The 17,227-nt window shown below is 51.5% G+C and overlaps 6 protein-coding genes across 8 annotated transcripts in view; 3 read left to right on the top strand and 3 right to left on the bottom strand.

Moving 5' to 3' along the window:
• LOC126569165 (transient receptor potential protein) overlaps positions 1-1,110 on the top strand; it is a 7,509-nt gene extending 6,399 nt beyond the window's left edge. For both annotated transcript variants that reach the window (XM_050226098.1, XM_050226091.1), the window contains exon 14: positions 1-1,110. This exon is cut by the window's left edge and continues 749 nt beyond it. The gene's annotated coding sequence lies outside the window, so the exon portion shown is untranslated.
• Positions 1,111-1,942: 832 nt separating this feature from the next.
• Positions 1,943-5,242, top strand: LOC126569286 (cardio acceleratory peptide 2b). 2 transcript variants are annotated; one of them, XM_050226274.1, is made up of 3 exons: positions 1,943-2,903; positions 3,631-3,807; positions 3,880-4,139. In XM_050226274.1, the coding sequence occupies exons 1-3, from the start codon at positions 2,807-2,809 to the stop codon at positions 4,137-4,139; spliced, it is 534 nt and encodes a 177-aa protein (XP_050082231.1). In that variant the 5' UTR covers positions 1,943-2,806. The 2 variants fall into 2 exon arrangements, with proteins under 2 accessions (XP_050082231.1, XP_050082222.1); XM_050226265.1 differs by having other exon boundaries at positions 1,947-2,903; positions 3,877-5,242.
• LOC126569215 (hornerin) overlaps positions 4,110-17,227 on the top strand; it is a 56,554-nt gene continuing 43,436 nt past the window's right edge. The window contains exon 1 of the mRNA XM_050226168.1: positions 4,110-4,221. The gene's annotated coding sequence lies outside the window, so the exon portion shown is untranslated. The remainder of the gene's footprint in view (positions 4,222-17,227) is intronic.
• Positions 5,343-8,467, bottom strand: LOC126569248 (uncharacterized). Its single transcript, XM_050226219.1, has 6 exons — positions 7,820-8,467; positions 6,854-7,078; positions 6,579-6,786; positions 6,205-6,508; positions 5,741-6,129; positions 5,343-5,675 (listed from the first exon to the last, which is right to left on the bottom strand). Exons 1-5 carry the CDS (start codon positions 7,910-7,912, stop codon positions 5,940-5,942), a joined length of 1,020 nt encoding a protein of 339 aa, XP_050082176.1. The 5' UTR covers positions 7,913-8,467; the 3' UTR covers positions 5,343-5,675; positions 5,741-5,939.
• Positions 10,390-12,076, bottom strand: LOC126569269 (uncharacterized). Its single transcript, XM_050226240.1, has 5 exons — positions 11,823-12,076; positions 11,504-11,626; positions 11,278-11,413; positions 10,895-11,186; positions 10,390-10,782 (listed from the first exon to the last, which is right to left on the bottom strand). Exons 1-5 carry the CDS (start codon positions 11,916-11,918, stop codon positions 10,587-10,589), a joined length of 843 nt encoding a protein of 280 aa, XP_050082197.1. The 5' UTR covers positions 11,919-12,076; the 3' UTR covers positions 10,390-10,586.
• On the bottom strand, positions 13,474-15,145 carry LOC126569259 (uncharacterized). The gene is made up of 5 exons (XM_050226231.1): positions 14,887-15,145; positions 14,568-14,690; positions 14,365-14,509; positions 13,984-14,263; positions 13,474-13,871 (listed from the first exon to the last, which is right to left on the bottom strand). The coding sequence occupies exons 1-5, from the start codon at positions 14,980-14,982 to the stop codon at positions 13,664-13,666; spliced, it is 852 nt and encodes a 283-aa protein (XP_050082188.1). The 5' UTR covers positions 14,983-15,145; the 3' UTR covers positions 13,474-13,663.

Below are 17,227 nucleotides of genomic sequence, written 5' to 3'. Positions count from 1 at the left end.
TGTGTGTGCTGTGTGACCGTGTGTGTGTGCTGTGTATGTGTGTCTCAGTAGCTGCCAGTCCGTTCTGCCTTCCTCCGCTCGACCTGTGGCCGTGTGTGCCCGTGTGTGCGTGCGCTCGTTTGTGAATTCGTGTGCTTCGCGTTTTTTTTTTTTTGGTACAAGAGTACACAAAAACGAGTGGGTTTTTGGGGGGAGTGAAGTGACAGGGATTTCCATCCGTGAAAGCCGCTTACCGTCGCGAAAAGCACGTTAATTAGCGCGTAAGTTGTTTGTTTTGTGTTGACCGTTTTGTGTCGTTATGTTTGCGAGTAAATTCCTTTCGAGCTGGCTGGCCGGCTGGATGGCTGGTGGGCAGGCAGGCAGGGAGGCAGACGGTGGATGCCAAATCCTGCCAACCGCACGTTCCATCTCCGCTCGATCTCCCCACTTGCACCACTCGCTCGGTCACAGCATTACCGCCGACCACTACTAACCGACAAGGGAGGGTCACCGCCATTGATTGGACGATTGCGATCAATTTGTGGGCTTCCCACTCCCTCTCTCTTTGTTTCTCTTTCTCTCCTTCTTTGTGTATCTCTTTGGAGGAGCTCCATTGGTGTGCTGCCGCGAATCGAGGTGATTAGCGGGGCAGGCTGTTTACCTTAGTAATCCCCACGCAGGTCCTTTGTTCTGCTCGTGGTCACACAGGGAGGAATGAGGAGATGGGAAGAGGGGTTGAGAAGGGGGAGGGAGAGAAGTGAACTCATTGCGCACCTACCAGTCGAGGGATTTACTGCCTGGCCGGACGGAGGACGAAATCCCCCTTGGTGGTGGTCGCAACCACAACGGCGCTTCGGCACTTCATGCCACGGTCCCAAGAGGCTCAAGTGAACCAAATCAACCGTAAATAACCGGCAGAATAAGCAGGAAAACTAATAATAATAATCATAATAATATTTATAATAAGCGTAATTATGGTATTTGCAATGAAAATAATGTGGGAGACGTTGCGAAACTAGGTGTAGGCAGGGCAGAACGGGCGTGTTTGATGTCGATAACCCCCGATAGCCAATTACGATCGCCGCTCATTAAGCATTAAGGCGTATAGCGTGCCAGCCCCCTGAGCAGAATGGTGGTGTAGGATTGGAGGGAGGGAGGGAGGGACGGAGTTGAGGGAGCATCTTGAAAGCAATATTGCATTCCCAGCTGCATCGCTGTCACCGATCTCTAGTAAATGAGTGAGTTGAGGAGTTTTAGGACATTCCAAACGCCACCTCCTTCCCTGCTCCACTAGATAATCGTGCATTAACACCGGGCACGCACACACAACGCACGCACGCACACTGGCGACACCTCTCCTTCTTGTTGCGGGGCCTGGAGGATGTGCAGGAGGAGGGAAAGGATAAAAAAGGGCAACGGCGAGGAAAAGAGTGCGGCGCAGGCGGTTTGTGAGTGCAAATATAGCAAAAAGTTAACAACAAAAAGCAATTTTCGGCTCCTTTGCCTGGTGCACTTTTAAAGGGGTGGGTTTGAGGGCGCTAGAAATGAAGAAGCATTCAATCCTTCACGCCAGGGGTTCATGGGATTTAAAAATAAAACAGCGTCACCGTTCACTTTTTTTATTCAGGAAAGACGGAAGGTCCGAACGAAAATTAATCGGAACGCATTTGTCTCCATTGCTGCCGGTGCTGCTACTATATATTGGACACTGCCACCTTCCCGATGCAACCCCTCCCTCGGGTGGCCCCATGGACCATCCTACTGGTTCAGTTGCTATGTCACACCATGCCACGTGGTGTGCTTTTAATTTTGAAAACACACCTTAACGCTTCCCTCTTCCGCATCCTCTCCTCTACCAACAGATAGAGAGAGAGAGAGAGAGAGAGAGAGAGAGAGAGAGAGAGAGAGAGAGAGAGAGAGAGAGAGAGAGAGAGATGCGTCATCACCGGACCCGGTACACCGATTGGTGGCGATTGGTGGCAGCTGAGAAACTGTAATGAAACTGTCATTACTGGGTCAATGGTGTTGGCCATCGTCTTAGGCGGCGCAGTGGAGGGCTAGGAGGGTCCCCCATAGGCGTGCTAATCGCCCCGTTACTCATCGATTAGCCGCCGAGTTCGCCGATCCGTGGTGAGCAAAGTTGGGCAGCGGCATCGTTTGGTGCTAATGTTACCTGCGGCACGCTTTGCCCGGCTATAGTTGTTGCACCGTCCAGTAATCCCGTGCAATCCCAGTGAACGTGAGACACCCTGAGCAACTAACACAACGCGTGCTAGCGAGACAGAAAGACGGTGGAAAAGAGAGAGAGAAAGAGAGAGAGAGAGAGAGAGAGAAAGAGAGAGAGAGAGAGAGCGAGAGAATGCGAGAGTGAGAGAGAGCGCACTGAACATTCCAGCGAGATTCGGAAGGAGCAGCATCTTCTATCCGACCAGCAGCAGCAGCGTGTAGTGAGGCATGCGCTTACTGGGACTACTAAGACCGATACCGAAACCGATCTGGTGCCGATTGCCCGGGGGGAGGGGGGGGACCGAGGGGCTAGGCGAAGACGCAAGGATGGCATTCAAATTTACCCCGGGGAATGGAATATAAAAGGCCCAACGGTAGCCAACCAGCACGGCACAACGCATCCTGCAGCGACATCAACCGGACACGGACAGCATCTTCAGGAAGCTCCCCCCCCCCCAAAAAAAAAGGAAGGTCCAAAAGGATTCCAACAGCATTCAACCATTCAACTCGGATAAAGAAGAAGAAAAAAAACGCCAGTTGATCGAGCGCCGAGCCAAGATCTGTTTCCCGCTGTGCCCTGTGTGCCACTCCGCCTCAAATTATGCTGCTGCACGCCGTAGCGGTCTCGGGGAAGATGCCGATCTACCTGTCGCTGACGCTGGTGCTCCTGCTTGCCGTGCACCACTGCCGCGCTGAAGGTGAGTCGCTCCGTCAGGTGATTAAAGTGTGGCGCGTGAAGTGTTTTGCCAGAGTTTGGCCATCGGAGTGCCCGTTCCCTTAAACCAGTGCATGGAAGGGAAAGATGCCTGGAAGGCTACGGAGTAATGGGAAGTTGGCGAAAGGGAGTTTTGTAGGTCAGGTTCCGTTGGGAGATCGGAAGACAGTTTTGGAAAATGGTTTTGGTGGCCAAACACGTCCTAGGTCACGCCGAAGGACGACGGATAGCGAACTTGCGGAATTCTGGGCTCTTTTTGGAGTTTGAGATTCCGGTCCAGAGTCTCCAGGATCCAGCTGTTCCATTCCACGGGTTCCCCTAGCCCTCAAATGCACTATGGCCCAGAAAGCGTGACCTACAGCCGCAAGGTACGCAGCTGCAGAATGGCCGTAGGAGCTCTCGAGCGATGTTGTGCCAGTTGATAGCTTCGGGCTATCAACGAATATGCATACCGAGACCGAAGTGGAAAACCAATCACACCCCGTCACTCCTTCGCCCCTCCCCGTCTGCTGCAGCTCTGCGGTGATAATCATCCAACGAGATCTCGCGTAACGTCGTTATCAATTATCGTCCTTGCGCCCTTAACCGCGAGAGAGGGAGCTGATGTCTTGGGCAAATACAATGGTGCACCATGGCAGCATAATTCATGTTTCCCTTTCCGTTCTTCTCTTTTCCTCCGTTCTCCTGTATGTCTTCCTGGCCTGGCGCAGCCGAGTTCGAGGGAGTGAGCAGCAGCAGCGGCAGCAGCAGTGGACGTAGCAAGCGTGGCCCGACCGTTGGATTGTTTGCTTTCCCGCGCGTTGGCCGCAGCGATCCGACCGAGCTCGGTCTGGACGGTTGGGATGGCTCGGTGGCGCTACCATCGCACGAACTCACCGATGACTACGGTACGGTTCCCGTCCCGTCGCCTCACGCTTGCCCTCCGCTTTAATTCTTCCTTTCTTCTGCATCCGCAGCAGACGACTATCCGATCAAGGAGAGCAAACGCCAGGGGTTGGTACCGTTTCCGCGCGTTGGCCGTGCCGGTGCCAAGCAGGATCTAGCGATGGCCGCATCCCGCTACTGGCAGGCCGCCCGGAATCTCCAGCAGCAACAGCAACAGCAGCTGCTACAGCCCCAGGTCATCATCAAGCGTGCCAGCGGATCCGGTGCCAACGGGGGCATGTGGTTCGGACCGCGGCTGGGCAAACGGGCCACCAACGGTGACCAGCAGCTGTAAGCGTGGTGCGGAAGACGTTCGGGACGGAAGGAGAGAGAGAAAGAGAGCTGCAGAGGCAGAGGCAGAGGCAGAGACAGAGAAGGTAAGTGAGTATCCCAGTGTTCGGTCTTCTTCCGAGTGTGTGTGCTGCGGCGCAGTGTCCTTACGACTGTATCCTTGTGGCGTATCGTGTGTGTCATGGCGACATTTACAACCACAATGGCCGCTTTGCTGGGACAAAAACGAACGCCTTGATCCAATATCGGATCGACGGTCGAGGGATTTGTAGTGCGCACGGGTTCGAGCATGCTTAATACCTGTTGGAGGGGGAGGGGGGAGGTGGGGAGGGAGCTGGTGGTTTGTATTTCGGTCCGGAAGCGATAATTTCAAGGCTGGAGGGAGCCGACCGGTGCCCGTGTTTACGGATTCCGATCGGCTTCCTGGTTTACCGGATCGCCCTGCACTCTCTTCCCTTCTCCACCAAACCCACTGCGCCCACTGTCGTTGGTCCGTTGATCCGCCTAGGGACCTGGTTAAATAGGAGTAAACTTTCCTCCCTTTCACTCCTCTTCCCCACGATGAAGCTTTCCTAGCGAACGCAGCACCACGCACACAATGGGATGCGATACAATTATGATAAACAGACACGGACAGTTACTAATGACAAAGCAGAAGAAGAAGAAGAAAAAAAAGAAGAAGAGGAAGAAAACCGGGGAAAAACGGGAAAGAAAACATTGAAAAAGAAAAACAAACAAACCGATGACGATTTAGCTTATGCTGATGATGATGATGATGGGAGAAACGTTTGTTGTAAATAAATCCTAATCAGTACCAAAAACAGCGAGCATAAAAGGCACACACCAGATCACGCACATGGCACTACTGTTAACTACTACAAATCCTGACGACTGGTTTCGCCTGTTTGCTACCAGAGGGCACCAGCTCACCGGAAGCTCGTCCACTACGGAGCACCGAGAGCAAATAAAGGTGCACGGGCGCACGGACGCATCCTTGGCTGCGAGTGTTTGGTTTTTTCGCCGCTAGGATTCGCAAGGATTCGATGATTTTACATCCTCGATACTTGCCAGTATTTTCGTCGCCATCCTGCATGCGCCTCGGAAGGATATAAGGATGCTATAATGCTGTCGGTGCTGTCGGGGCGCGCGAGAGCCCGTTACGTCGGTTACACCGTGTCGCTGCGTTACCAAGGATTTCTGCGACAGACAAGATTGGGTTTCAGTTTATTTTTTGGTTCATCACCTAGAGCTAGTGGATCGGATTGGGGACGCGGTGGCGTTTCGGACTTCACACTACTTCGCACTTGATTCGTTTTTCTTTTCTCTTTCCGCGTTATTCTTCCTTCTGTCTTGCTACTTCGGTTTCGTAATCTTTCTGCACCAGCTCCCTAGCCAGGGCCACGCTAAAACTGCCCACTCGTTGCCCACAGCACCACAAACAAAACCGACCTCCTGGACGATGCTTATTCGGTAAAAAAAAGGATAAGAGCACTAGCGGGCTTCGCTCTCCCCATTCGACGCACGGACGGCTCTCGCGCTTCTTAAACAAAAACAAAAAAGTAAAAAAAAAATAATAACAAAAGAACTAGATTAATGCTTGAGTACCACAGCTAGTTGATGGCTTGATCGACAGCGGCCTCGCGTTCGGGAATGGACAATGGACGGAGAAACTCGCCGTAGCGCCGCTCGGTTGGTGGTAGGACAGTGTCATCACTGTGTGCTTTCGAACGGTTGCCGGGGGGCGCAATGACCCCCGGGAGGGGGGTACTAGTCTCTTCGGCTAGTAGCGGGAGGGGGGGGGGGGCTAATCGTTCGCCAGCAGATCGATGTGTTTGCACTTGCAACTGGAGGGAAAGGAGAGGGTTTGGCGCTTGAACGTCCAGCTGGTTGCATCGCGGGGTACGGTCAGCACCTCCATCTGGCCGTAGATCTGTTCGCACTCGTACCGGCTGCTGATCGAGTCGCACGTCTTGCTGCACAATGCACCGACCTCGCTGCGAAACAAAAACCCGTTCAGGACGTAGCAGTTAGCTTAGGTCTGCGGGCGCGTGGTCGCGGCGCTTACTTACTCGCACTCGTCAAAGGTGACACCCTGGTAAAAGTCCTGCACGTTCACGATGTACGAGTTGGATTCCCGGTGGTAGGTCGGGTACTTGTGGGCGATGTGCGAGCTGCACAGGTATCCATCGGTCGGCGAGTCGATGCGAGTGACCAGCTTCTCCTGCTGTATCGTGTTGTCAAACACCTCCCGGTACATGCCCCGTTTTCTCTCCAGTATTTCCTGGATCTGCTGGAACGGGTAGTCGGTCGGGTACGAGTCGGCACCGAAGTCGTACGTTTGCGTGCCGCTGCTCGAGTTGGATGTCACCGCGACTGAGGAACAAAACCAAAAGGGTACAGTGTCAGTGTGTATCTTTGGCGCAGAACCGTAAGAAATACGTACTATTGAGCACGTTGATCTTCTTTCTGCTGCTAACCGGTTGCCGGACAAGCTGCTGCTGCTGTTGTTGCTGGTTATCGCTGGATGTTCCGCTCGGTGTTGTTGTACCGAACACCGGTACCAGCTCGCCATTTTTGCCACGGTACACCGTGAGCAGGCTGGTGCCTGTGGGTGGTTGCGTGTTACCGGCCGATTGCCTTACCCGATGGCTCTGTTAAATGACCAGGGATCAATGAGCAGGCGATTCGAAGCCAGGTGACGAGTGTAGCTGAGCTTACCGCGCGCGGCGTAAGCGCCGTTACTGACGGTTGTTGCCCTTCCTCTTCCTCTGACCCCGTCTTCTCTCCGCTGCTGGCGGCCGGTGGTCGATAGTTTGGATCGTAGATCGTCTGTATCTTGTCGTTCAGCTCCTCCTGTGATGTGGTACTGCTGGCTGGCGTTGTCTGCGATTCGCTGCGGTGGCGCTTCAGCGAACCGAACGATTGTGCACTCGTCCGGGAGTACTGAAAGAGAGTGAGAGAGAGAGAGAGAGGAACAGTGCGTGGTAAACAAAGGGCCGAAATGGTGACCAAAGTCTGTTGTTGTCTGTTGTTATCACAGCGGATCATCAGAAGCGGGGCCTACGAACGAAAGGGGAAAGCCCAACACGTTCTGGGGTGTTCGGTGGGGTATGTTCCGGCTTCGCAATGAATCGCTTTCGCTTCAGCTCGTCTGCCTGACTGCCTGCCAGCTGCTGTGACGCATTTGTCGCTGAGCGAAGTGCGCGCAAGCCACGGAAGTGACGACGAACGGGGATCGCACTACCGGCTGCGTAAACAAAACGCAGCATGGATCTCACTCAACGGTGTCGGGTTGCTCACCGAATTGTGCGCGTGACGTCACTGCAATAGTGGCTCGATCGCGAACCGAACGATTCGTGAGATGGCGTGACCAGCAAGCGGGCGATCGATTGATCGCGCAGATCGCCGCGCGTGCACGAGTGTGCGTGTTGATTGCGTGAAGTAGTGCGTGCGTGCGGTGGAATTGATCGGTGAATTTGATCCGGTGCCGTCGTACAGTGTCGTCACCGCCTTCGTTTGTCCTTGTCGGGCCACAAACAATGGTGTCACAGCCTTTAAGTGGACACACTTAGTGAACTTTGTCGTCACTCAGCTTGTACACCGCACACAACTCAACACCAGTAGTAGCAGCAGCAGCAGCAGCAGTACACACTCCAGCGAGCCAACATAACAACACACACTTACCAGCACGTTGTGCATCAGGAACAGTAGCAGCAGGGAGAGTGCAACACACTGCACGACAACCGAAACTCCGCTGGGGCGCGGTGGCTGTGCCATGGCTGTGCTGGCGATGGTGGCAGCGCTGGCGGTGCCCAGATGTAGCGCCGTTTCCAGCCTGCCCTCCTGCGCGGAACAGTTGATTGACGGCGGTTGCTGTTGCTGTTGTTGCTGCGGCGACAGCGACAGGCCGCCGTTGGTCCAGCGAACGGCGTACACGCATAAACCGGACACGGGCTCCAGTGTTTTTGTGCGCGCGCGCCCTCTCTGTCTGTCTGTCTGTCTGTCTGCCTGTCTGCCTGCCTGTCTGTGACCTTCACACTCCGAATCGTCCGAACTGGTCCACTGGTGCTGGATTCCGCTTCCCACCCTCCCCAGGCCCGCTAGCACGAGGACGAGGGAGGAGATTGTACGGCTGGGCCCCTTCGAATCGTTTGCGTCCGCTGGAACACAGTCTGGAAGGTTCGAAGGTGAGCCGATACGCACGCCACACCAAACACCGGCAACACTTGTTTTTAATCCGTTCCACGACGACGACGACGACGAAGACGACGACGAAAGCAAACGGTAATGATGACGAGGATGACGGCGATGACGGGACGTGTCTAGTCGCGATCGAACTTTAGCGCACACTGAACTGAAGTGAGATGAGCGCCCAGCTCGTGAACGCGATCGCGATCGCGATCCCGGTCGCCATAACGATCGTATGTGGATGTGAGCGCGCTCGGAGGGGAGATACGCGCACTATCATGTGAACGCGAGATCTCACTTGATACGCATCATCATCAGCAGCAGCAGTAGCAGATAATCATCTGCGTTAACAACAACTCCCTCTATCCCGATCTGGCCCGTCCGATCCCGATTCGTCTCTTGCCAGACGATACACTGCGCTCCGGAACGCACTCCCACTCCTCTGCCTCTCCCCCTGGGCATGCCATTCGAAGCGCTGTAGCGGTACTTACAGTCAACGAGCGAAACGATCGAGCCAGATGCAATGATCGGCGAAAGCACAAACACAGCAGGGCTGACAGGATAGTCACTCACGGGGCACGGGAGAGGTGAGATTCCGTCCCCTCTCACCTGCGTGCGGCTTCCATTTTTTTGGGGAATTCCCTGTAATCGTGGGGATGCCGTGATCCGTGGCAACCCATCCCACCCACCGCTGGGGGATAACCCACGACGCAGCGGCACTGCGTGAGACCCGCTCGCACCCGGGAGATACAGGCTCATTAGTATTCTGTTTACACGGTGCCGCGGTGCACCCGGCACCAACCCACCACCGATTCCAGCACCACCAGCATGATTTGCCTGCTTTCCGATCCGGTTCGGTATCCGATGGTGGCCGGCGGATGTTCCGCTTCCGGGGCTTCGGATCGATGGCCGGACGGACGGACGGCTGCCTGCCGTTAGGCACGTCGCGCGCTCCGCAGCGGATTCACGTACCTAACCCCCTGTGGCACCTGTGTGTTGGCTCGACTGTTGATCGCGATCTGCCCGCATATTTTCAGGCGCCGCGGTTTGCTTTGTTTGTTGTTTAGTTTAGTAGTTCGATCGTCTGTTTTAGAGTTATCTCATTGTAAAATACAAAATAACGAGCAAAGAGATCAAGTCCTGCGGCAAAACAGGCCTCAGCAACCGGAGTCGACTCTCGGGAGAGAGGGGTTCAATCTCAAGATCCATGTTTAACTGTGGAATTCAATTATTGTGACCTTGGCTTTACTAAACAACGAGAGTTGTTCGGATTGTAGCGAAAAGGCTCATAATTTTCACGATCAAAGCATACCATGCCAAAACAAAAAGCCGCTAACTCCTCTTTAATGTAAAAGAAGCACAAATGGCGAATGGCTATACCAAAGCAGAAGAACTGTAACTGCTGCGCCCAACTCCCCTCCACCCCCCCTGAAATTCCCGAAATCGATCTGGGTCGGAGGCGACTCGGGCTCGGAATCGGTCCGCCAGCCACGATTCAAGATCAAGGTCAAGATCAATTTTTACCTGACCTTGGTCCTACTAAACAACAGGGAGCCAGGGTAGGCCGTGAGAACCAAAACAAAGGCGGAAGCGAAATCAAAACAATCAACATCGACGGCGAATGGTGTACCAAAGCAGAAGGTACAGTCACTGCTGCGGCGAAACCTTGCCCCCCTCCCCAAAATTCCCGGAATCGATCTAGGTCGGAGACGACTCCGGCTCGGAATCGCAATCGACTCCGATTTTTTTTGCAGGCGGAATTTTAGTTGAATCGTGGGTGCGATTTCGAGGGTGGGTGCTACAGAGTCATTGCTGATTTCATGCCATTATCAACACCGCCTTTCAACGTCAAAACTAGGATAATTGTTGAATCACCAGGGCCAGCGCATCTGCATTTGCCGTGCCCTTCAGCGCACCCTTTTGCACTCGTCCAATACATTCATTTATCTTACTTTGCGAGTAAAATTAAACACAAATGGCGTTCCAATGTTGGCAATCGGTTTCAAACGAACGCTGGTGGTGAGGACGGAAGAGGAAAAAAGAGGGAAATCAAGACGTCCGATTGGCTTCAGTTTTGCTGTAATTGCTGGGTTGTTTTTATTATTTGCTTGCATTATTTCTTGCCGTCTCGCCGTGGTACAAATCAGCCACGATAAGGCATCACGGTGCACCAGACAAGTTATTGAGAACGAATTGTACCTTTCTTCCTATCGTATCCTTGGAGATGCTTCTGCAACATCTGGAGCGCGGTGTCGTACGTCGTTTAATTTTCAGTTAACAGATCCATGCGTCGACACTTGCAGCCAGATTCGTAAGAAATTTTTTCGAGGCTTAGCGTCACTTTCTCACCTTTTCCTTCCACTTGTGCAACAACGACATTCCTCTCGGCATACAGTTGTACACAACGGTATTCGCCGGTCAAGGAAGAGCAGCCCTCATTACACACTGCTTCATGTTCGCTGGAAGGATTGGAAAGTAAAATGGGACAGCAGAGCGAGATTATGTAATGATACCCGACAACTAATTGTGCCTAGACTTTGGTAAGTTGTAGCCGGTGCGCCCTGTACTTACTCGCATTCGTCGTAGGTTATGCCTTGGTAGAAACCTTTCACGTTGACGATATGTTTTATCAACTTATTTTGGTCCATGTAGGCCGTAGGATACTTGTGAGTAACTGTCGAACGGCACATGAACGCTTTCGTAACATTTTCCGTCGTCGTGTCGTCATAGTCTACTGGATGGCGTGTGATATTGTTCGCCAACACCTCCTTGTACCGTGTGCCACCTTTTTCCAGTGCATCTGTGATCTTCTTCGTCAGAATTTGATCCTTAACAATCGGTTCAGTCGTTTTGCTATTCGCAACTAGAAATAATAGGCAAAAAGGGTGTACGGTAATCAAGGTTGGCGCCATTGTGGGGGCATTTCTGTATCCCGTGGCACAAATCGTACGCACATTGTAACTCTTCATGTGGGAGTGGGGGTGGCACGGTTTGATAAACTGGATCTAAACCACCATCCTTATTGATCACCGATCCTATCAGTTGGACATTGGCCGCTTTCTTATTTTTTTGTTCACGATCAGGAAGAGCCTACACATAAAGAGTTAAAATTATTAAAAATACAGGCGCTGCGGCGCGTTAGACGGAATGCGAAGGATTCCATCGCCTCGGCGAGCTTACCATGCGCGCCTCGAGGCCTAACCCTTCCATTTCGATCGGTTTCGTTTCAACCAGTGGCTCGGCACTCTCCATCACGCCGTCCTGCACTTCCTCCGGTGTCGATGGAGCGTTCTCGCTCGAATGCTGTCATCGTTTTTGAGCATAAAGTATTTTTAAATAAACATTAAAAGCAAGCAATTCAAACGTACGCTTCAATCGATACGGGGTTTTTGAATGTCCCTATCGAAAAAATAGTAAGTTCCACTTCAAACCGGATCCTACTCTAGTCCACGGCATTCCGAAACACTTGAGACACTGGGCGTTTTCAACTTTTACTTACCACCACGGCATTCTGGAGTACGCATGCCAGCAGCAAACAGAGGGCAACACCCTGCACCTTGATCGAGACGCGTGCAAAGTGCATTGATTGAGCCATTGCGTACCGACGGTTGATTGGTGACGGACCGAGAAGGATCTTGGCCGGAATGGAACGCCGACTTCACCGTGACCGCGTCCGCGAGAGCAAGTCTCAAGATTTCGATTCGCGGGATAGCGAAGAACGTGACTGTTACCGACGAAGCCGTTCCTTGGACTGAGCACGCTTAGAACGGAGAAGTCGATGCATTATGTACGATCGCGAGTTGGTTTGGGGGCAATGTGCACCGCGCTATTGCTCGTGAGTCAACGCGTTTCCGTGAGTGAGACGCCCGCCTACGCACGATAAGGATATCGAACGAGGCGTTGACTGGTCGTGGCCGGTGCCCCGGTGCATTGATGTGTCACCAAGTGCTGATTCATATGGCACTTAACAGCACTCGCAATTGGTAGGATACAAGAAGATCACTCGTAGAGTAGGAAGGACGATCATTCAAAATGTCACATCTAACCATTCCGATTGCGATTTTCTATGTAAAGCAAGGTGTGCAGGCACTGTTCCTGTAAAGCTACTGTTAGGATCGCCATTTCTCTCGTGAGACCATTGCGGGAATTCCCCAGCCGTTATATATACGGATTTCCCCATGAATGTTAGCTCAACTTGTGTTAGTATTCTGCTCAAATACAGAATAGATCAACCTTTGATCTCTGAATCATATTTCTTTACACTAAAGTTACTTTCACCAACGACAAACCCTCTAATTGGCATCTGAAACTCCTGGGAATCGATTCAAACCGCTTTACATATCCACATTCAATTTAAAAACGCCGCTATGCTTACGTAGCATTGTGTCAGCTCAAGGTTTTGCGATGTTTTACTAACGATGCGACCGTCGAACTGTTCTGAAACGTGCCAGTTCCTGTGATTCTTATTGACATACTGCAGGCACGCAGATTGGAAATGCCAGCTGGTTCAACTGTTTACAGGACATTATCCTAACTTTATCAAAAAATTGTGTTCTTTGATTATTTTGCAGCCAATCTATCGACGCGAGTAACGCTCGGTAACGCGTTTTACTACATACGCCAACTGACAGCATAAGTGTTTAGAAAAGACAAGGAGCATCGATATTCGTACCGGTGTTCTCGCTCTGGCAATTTGAAATTCGCGACATGCGTACCGAGTCAGCATAGCCGAATGGGGCACGAAGGACGAACCAATGTCCTTCGGCTTCCCTCAGCAGTCATGCTTTAGCAGCCCAGTGAGCTACACCGAGAAACATCGAGCGAGGATACCGTTGTCCAGACGATTTTATCCTAACAATCGCCCAGTGATTGATGGCGGGCTGATTTGTTTCGCTATGAGTATGCTGCCGTGTGCCGGATTTGCCATGGGGTAACGTACTAATCGAATCTTAAGCAATGCAACAGGTTCAAGAGAAGTGCCCCGGACGATTTCGGACCCATCACTTGTCCACCATTTTCCTACTTAGCGAGAAACCCTTACACAAATGGTGTACCAATAATCGGCAATCGGTTTCAAACGAACGTTGGGCGAAAGAGGAGACAGAGGAAAATCAAGACGCCAGATTGGCTACAGTTTTGCTGTATTTGCTGGGTTGTTTTTATTATTTGCTTATTTCTTGCGAAACTCGCCGTGGTACAGATTAATCAGAGTAGCGTACGGTCTACCAGTCAAATAAGAAAAAGCGACTCTGACCGGTTTCAGGTCAAATCAGGGGAAAGCTAATCATTCCAAAGTAGGGGATGCGTTGCAGCTTCTGATAGCGTGGTATCGTTCGTCGTTTAACCCTTGGCCTGCAATGAATCCTTGCGCTGCACGCGTTGACACTTACAGCTGGAAGGGTAACCGATTCTCGCGAGGCTTAGCTCCACTTCACCGCCCTTCTTCTGTTCGCGTGCAACAACGACCTCCATAGTGCCATAACTTTGATGGCAAACGAATTCGCTAGGCATGGAATGGCAGATTTCACTGCACAATTTGCCAACCTCACTGAAAAGTTTGGCAATAAAAACGGGGGAAAAACACGTGAAGTTATTAAATGGCTGATCAGTGGTTAGCCAGCTGATAGTGCTGGTGTTCCTTGATTAGTTGGAGTACCTACTTGCACACATCGAAGACGATGCCCTGATAGAAGCCCTTCACGTTCACGATATACGTTTTGGTATTGGGGTCGTAGGTAGGATACTCTTGACTCATCTTCGACGTGCACATGTATCCTCCGGTGGGATCGTCGATGCGATCTGTTAGATTTTGAATAACAATCTCCTTCGAAAACACGTTCTCGTACCCTGCACCGTGCACTTTCTTCAGAATCGCTTTAATCGGATAGTTGGGAGGATAGGAGTCACTACCAAACTTTGCTTTCGTTGTATCTGCATTAGCTACAAATAATAGGAAAAAGCATCATCACAAGGTGACCGGTGATAGAGCTGCTGCCATTGTGCGAACATTTGTGATTTCTCGTGGCACAAATCGTACGTACGTTTGAGGACATAAAGAGCTTCTCTTTTGCTTCTCCCCAGCGCGGATCGGTTGGCCGGATAAACTGGATCTAAACCGCCTTCCTTATTGATGACCGCTCCTATCATTTTATTCTCATCCACTATCTCTTTGGTATCAGGAAGAGCCTAAACATAAAGAGTTGAAATTATTAAAAAGACAGTTTGGGCGCCACAGCGAGCTTACCATGCGCGCCTCGAGACCTAACCCTTCCATTTCGATCGGTTTCGTTTCGACCAGTGGCTCGGCACTCTCCATCACGCCGTCCTGCACTTCCTCCGGTGTCGATGGAGCGTTCTCGCTCGAATGCTGTCATCGTTTTTGAGCATAAAGTATTTTTAAATAAACATTAAAAGCAAGCAATTCAAACGTACGCTTCAATCGATACGGGGTTTTTGAATGTCCCTATCGAAAAAATAGTAAGTTCCACTTCAAACCGGATCCTACTCTAGTCCATGGCATTCCGAAACACTCGAGACACTGGGCGTTTTCAATTTTCACTTACCACCACGGCATTCTGGAGTACGCATGCCAGCAGCAAACAGAGGGCAACACCCTGCACCTTGATCGAGACGCGTGCAAAGTGCATTGATTGAGCCATTGCGTACCGACGGTTGATTGGTGACGGACCGAGAAGGATCTTGGCCGGAATGGAACGCCGACTTCACCGTGACCGCGTCCGCGAGAGCAAGTCTCAAGATTTCGATTCGCGGGATAGCGAAGAACGTGACTGTTACCGACGAAGCCGTTCCTTGGACTGAGCACGCTTAGAACGGAGAAGTCGATGCATTATGTACGATCACCAGATGGCCTGGTAGTAGTTAGTACGCGTCGAAGCACCGTACCGCTCGTGAGTCACCACCAATGTCCGTACGCCCGCCTACGCACAATAAGGATATCGGTCCAAAACGGTGACCACTCGTTAATCAATGCTTGCCAGTCGTGCTCAACAAGCCAATTAACACTGAGTGACTACAACATCAGCAAAGTTCTACTATTATCGACCATTTCTCGATCACGATACCGTTAGGGTTGCGTCATTTCTCTCGTGAGACCATTGCGGGGATTCCCCAGCCGCAGCATCTCAAGCTTGGGTAGCTCAGGCATGTCATCGCAAACTCGCAAAAGTACGGAGGCGATTAACATCTACACCACACGTTGTTGGACGTTTGCAAGAAGAAGAATCGCGCTTTGCCTAAAAAACATCAAAACGGTGGCAGCTGGTTGGCTCGTTTTCCAACCATACGCTTTAAGGTGCGTCTGCCGGCACACACGCGCGAGCACTAAGGCACACGCAGAGCCGAGCTGAGAGCAGCGGGTTTAATGATTTCATTTAAAGTTTACTAATTTGCACGCGATTACCGTGGGCTTCCAGAACGATGCCACGAATGCCGTTCGCGCGGTGATAGCGCGCTGAGCACTGCTTGCTCAGTCGCGTAATCCGTGCAAAATGGTCGACAGGGACTTGGAGAGGGGAGGGAAGGGCAGAGCCCTCATGATGGACTTTTTAATAATATTTGACGATGGAAGCACGCGTTGCACGTGCTGAGCGCTTCGCTATGATAAGTGCGATCAAACAACGAAACAGGCTGCTGCACAATCGGTGAAATGATAAATAATAAATATAAATCGATGTCCAATCGGTCGGCGGACGTGATGATTGATATTTCGGCACGGAGGGGACCTGAGGTGGGGATCCATTTTACCGCGGCGCTCTTCATCGGAGGTAAAAAAAACCGTTGGGACAACACAGGCAGGCCGAAATGGAAAGCAGCTCCATTTACTTTGCATATTAAGCTACCTCAAATTACGCAGAGAACGGGCCAGCAGCCCATTTTGCAACGACCAAGCATCAACATCATCATCATCATTTGCTGGACCCGGTGCCCGTTGCGTGTCAAATGGGCTGGGCAAGGGGATGATGTCACCGTTGCCGGGGCTGCCTGCAAGATGATGGACCAGCAATCGAAGCGGTCTCGGGTGTGTACGCATGAAAATTATGCCTTTTTTTAACCAAAGTTATGCATCCGGCGGTGGCGGCTGCACTGATAACAATACTCACGCGACTGATAACCCGGTTGACGTGCGTCATAAATACCGACGACCGAGAACACACAGGGAGCTCATGTTAATGCGCAATAGCAGCACTTTCCTATCGAAAGTTCCCGTTTGATTGGCGTGCATTTTTCTCGCATTCGTCTTAGGAACATTCATCATTCTATGAGGGTTTTTGTTTTTTGTTTTGCTTCAGTCTCAACTGGCTCCTTGTTTTCGTTCGAATCTTTTCGAATTAAATAAACGATCTCACCTACTTTCGCGTCACCTCGGCTCGGCCAGTTTTATGCAACCGACTAGGTGTTGCGTGCGGGCACCCCCGTTGCGTCTTGCTTTACCTCTTTAATAGCTCTTTTCATTTCGCATCCATTGCCCTTAATATCTCAATTCACGTCTCGTGTCGTGTGTTTTTCCGGGCCAACCGGGTGGTGTTTGATTTTTACAGGAAATTGACTCGGTTGGCCGCCTCAGTGGGCGCCTCGCACCACTAAAACAATTCAATACCCCACACAGTAAATTGTTGTTGAGAGGGATATGAGTAGGGCAGCATTATTTGTTCAGTAACTGTCCTTTCGTAAACAGTGCTGCAGATGCTTTGATTTCTAGTGACGTGTCTTGGTGTACGCAATGGCTGCAAGGGTCTGGACAGGATTGCCTTGGGTCATTCATTTGTTGAATGCTTTCGCATGTGGACTGCTACACTTCCTTGAAGAAGACTCGGACCAGTCAAGGTAGGCAAAACCATCCCTTGGATTCGTTCTGTCAACGATTGAAACAATCGCAACCAACTC

The sequence above is a fragment of the Anopheles aquasalis genome, chromosome X, assembly GCF_943734665.1.
Source record: "Anopheles aquasalis chromosome X, idAnoAquaMG_Q_19, whole genome shotgun sequence".
Taxonomy (NCBI): domain Eukaryota; kingdom Metazoa; phylum Arthropoda; class Insecta; order Diptera; family Culicidae; genus Anopheles; species Anopheles aquasalis.
The sequence above is the reverse complement of the archived record's forward strand: the minus strand, read 5'-3'. Positions and strand labels throughout refer to the sequence as shown.